The sequence below is a fragment of the Plectropomus leopardus genome, unplaced genomic scaffold (genome assembly GCF_008729295.1).
Source record: "Plectropomus leopardus isolate mb unplaced genomic scaffold, YSFRI_Pleo_2.0 unplaced_scaffold9873, whole genome shotgun sequence".
NCBI classification, from domain to species: domain Eukaryota; kingdom Metazoa; phylum Chordata; class Actinopteri; order Perciformes; family Serranidae; genus Plectropomus; species Plectropomus leopardus.
Window position 1 is genome coordinate 1 of NW_024704602.1, and position 2,255 is coordinate 2,255.

General features: G+C 39.1%; 1 protein-coding gene across 1 annotated transcript; it reads left to right on the forward strand.

Annotated features, from left to right (window-relative positions):
- Window positions 1–144: 144 nt before the first annotated feature.
- Window positions 145–2,217, forward strand: LOC121940921 (GRIP1-associated protein 1-like; the record flags this gene model as incomplete). Its single annotated transcript, XM_042483594.1, has 3 exons — window positions 145–240; window positions 1,604–1,660; window positions 2,016–2,217. Coding segments are annotated over 3 exons (333 nt in total), but the record flags the coding sequence as incomplete, so codon positions are not given.
- Between the last annotated feature and the right edge of the window lie 38 nt (window positions 2,218–2,255).

The following is a 2,255-nucleotide window of genomic DNA, read 5'->3' on the forward strand; positions in this document are numbered from 1 at the left end:
TCGGACTGATGGTTAAAAAAAATGAACTCCATGAAAAATAGAAAATAATGGTCATGTTTAATGTTTTTTAAAGCTTGATTTTGAAAAGCGCATATGTCCTCACGTGTCCTCATGTGTCCTCACGTGTCCCTGTCCGTCTTGCAGGAGAAGCAGTCAGAGACGGAGGAGGTGAAGCAGCAGCTGGTGGACGTGGAGAAACAGAAGGAGGAACAAAACGACACCATCGCAAAACTCAAACAGGTAACAACAGATTTCTGAACGCACGCTGAAGCTGTTCATCAGTGACGAAAAAGAGCCGATAAAAAGCAAAGATCACCTCAGAGAATCTGTGGTCTTTAACATTTGCCTCAAAGTCCTGGAAAGTCATGGAAATTCACTGGTATAAATGTGTACGAACCCTCTTCTTCTGAATAGATTTTCCCATGCCGTTATATTCTGAGCATTTCTTTTCTGTTTTTTCAAACTTTCACCACAGTGGAAGCCAGTGAAAAATTAATATCGAGGTTCATTCTCTACCTTTGGGAATATTTTTTATTTTAATCCTTTAAAACCTAATGGGAAAAGGCAATGAGCAACTGAAGAGATGGCCCAAAATTTAGTAATAAATTAGTTAAAAAAAGTAACATAAATTACCTTAAAACAAGTAACAACAACAAAAAAAAAGAAAACTAAACAAAGAAACAAGAAAATGACAGTGTAATAAAAGTTAAGTAATACATTTTCCCTGTAACACAATTCGAAATATTGAATTACAGAAAATTGCAAATTTAATTTTCGGGATATTTTTCCCACTTTTTTGGATAAAATCTAATAATCTCCCCAAAATTTATTTTCAGTGGATTTCCTTGTCACATTTTAATTCTGTTTTTTTGCAGTTTGCTGGACATTTGATGCCACGTTGTTCATGGCCTTTTTCATGTTTTCAAAAGAAATAAAAACATTTTTTAACTCAGATTCCAGAGTTTTAAATGCTTGGTGCCTGATCCAGATCCAGTCCAGGTTTCAGGGTGTTAACGAAGTAACAGAAGGTCAAAGATCCACTTGTCTTCTCTGAGCTTCTGACGTCTTCTCGCTGTATTTATCAGCTCTCCAGGATTGTGTATTTCTGACAGTAAGGCTGCCATCCTCTCAAAGCTCTCGTGTGACACACGAATTCAGTTCAGGATTGTCGTGATTACTTTTCGAGCTCGGCCCTCTATCAGCAGCAGCTCTCTAAAATTAGATACAACTTTATTTACCCCAGGGGAAATTATTGTGCAGCAGCTGCAGAACGAAGCAGGACAGAGACATAAAATAAATATAAAATATCAATAAGGTGCAAAAGTGTGAAATGTGATCAGGATTTGGAGCCTCTCAGACACATTTTAAAGCTGCTGAAATGTTTCGTTTCATTTCTTTGATATTGTTTGTCGTGTCTTTATTTTATCTTTTATTGTGACGTCTGCTCTTGAAAAGTGTTAGTAAATAAACTTTTACTTGATTCTACTAATAATATGTATTATAATCACTGCTGTGGACCTTTTTTAAAAAGCTGCATCGACATTAAATTTAGTTTTCTATGTTTTTATCTTTACTCTCCGTCGTTGTGTTTGTGTCTCTGTAGGAGATAAAGGACACCGTGGACGGTCAGAGGATCCTAGAAAAGAAGGGAAGTGCAGCGGTAAGTGAATGTTGATGGACAGACAGACGGACAGATGGACACACAGACGGACAGATGGGAGGATACACAGAGAGGACAGAATCTGAAATTTGAATAGAGATGAGAGAGAGAGAATTTGTATTTTGCAGAGTAATTTAAGAGCAGCCGTGCATGGAAAATAATAATTAGAAAGTAAATCTCCGACTCTCTGTGCGCGCGCGCGCGTGTGTGTGTGTGTGTGTGTGTGTGTGTGTGTGTGTGTGTGTGTGTGTGTGTGTGTGTGCGCGTGTGTGTGTGCGCGTGTGTGTGTGCGCGTGTGTGTGTGTGCGTGCGTGCGTGTGTGTGTGTGTGTGCGTGCGTGTGCATGCGTGTGCAGCTGAAGGACTTGAAGCGGCAGCTGCAGCTGGAGAGGAAGAGAGCCGACAAACTTCAGGAGAGACTCCAGGAGATCCTGACCAACAGCAAGACCAGGACAGGTACACACACACACACAAACACACACACACACACATTTTTTTTTAATTTTATTCCGTCAGTATTGAAGGACACTAAGTGATTTTCTTTTGGTAAATTTTTTAAAGCAATTTTTAGTTTTCACCAAACTTTTTTTTGGTGA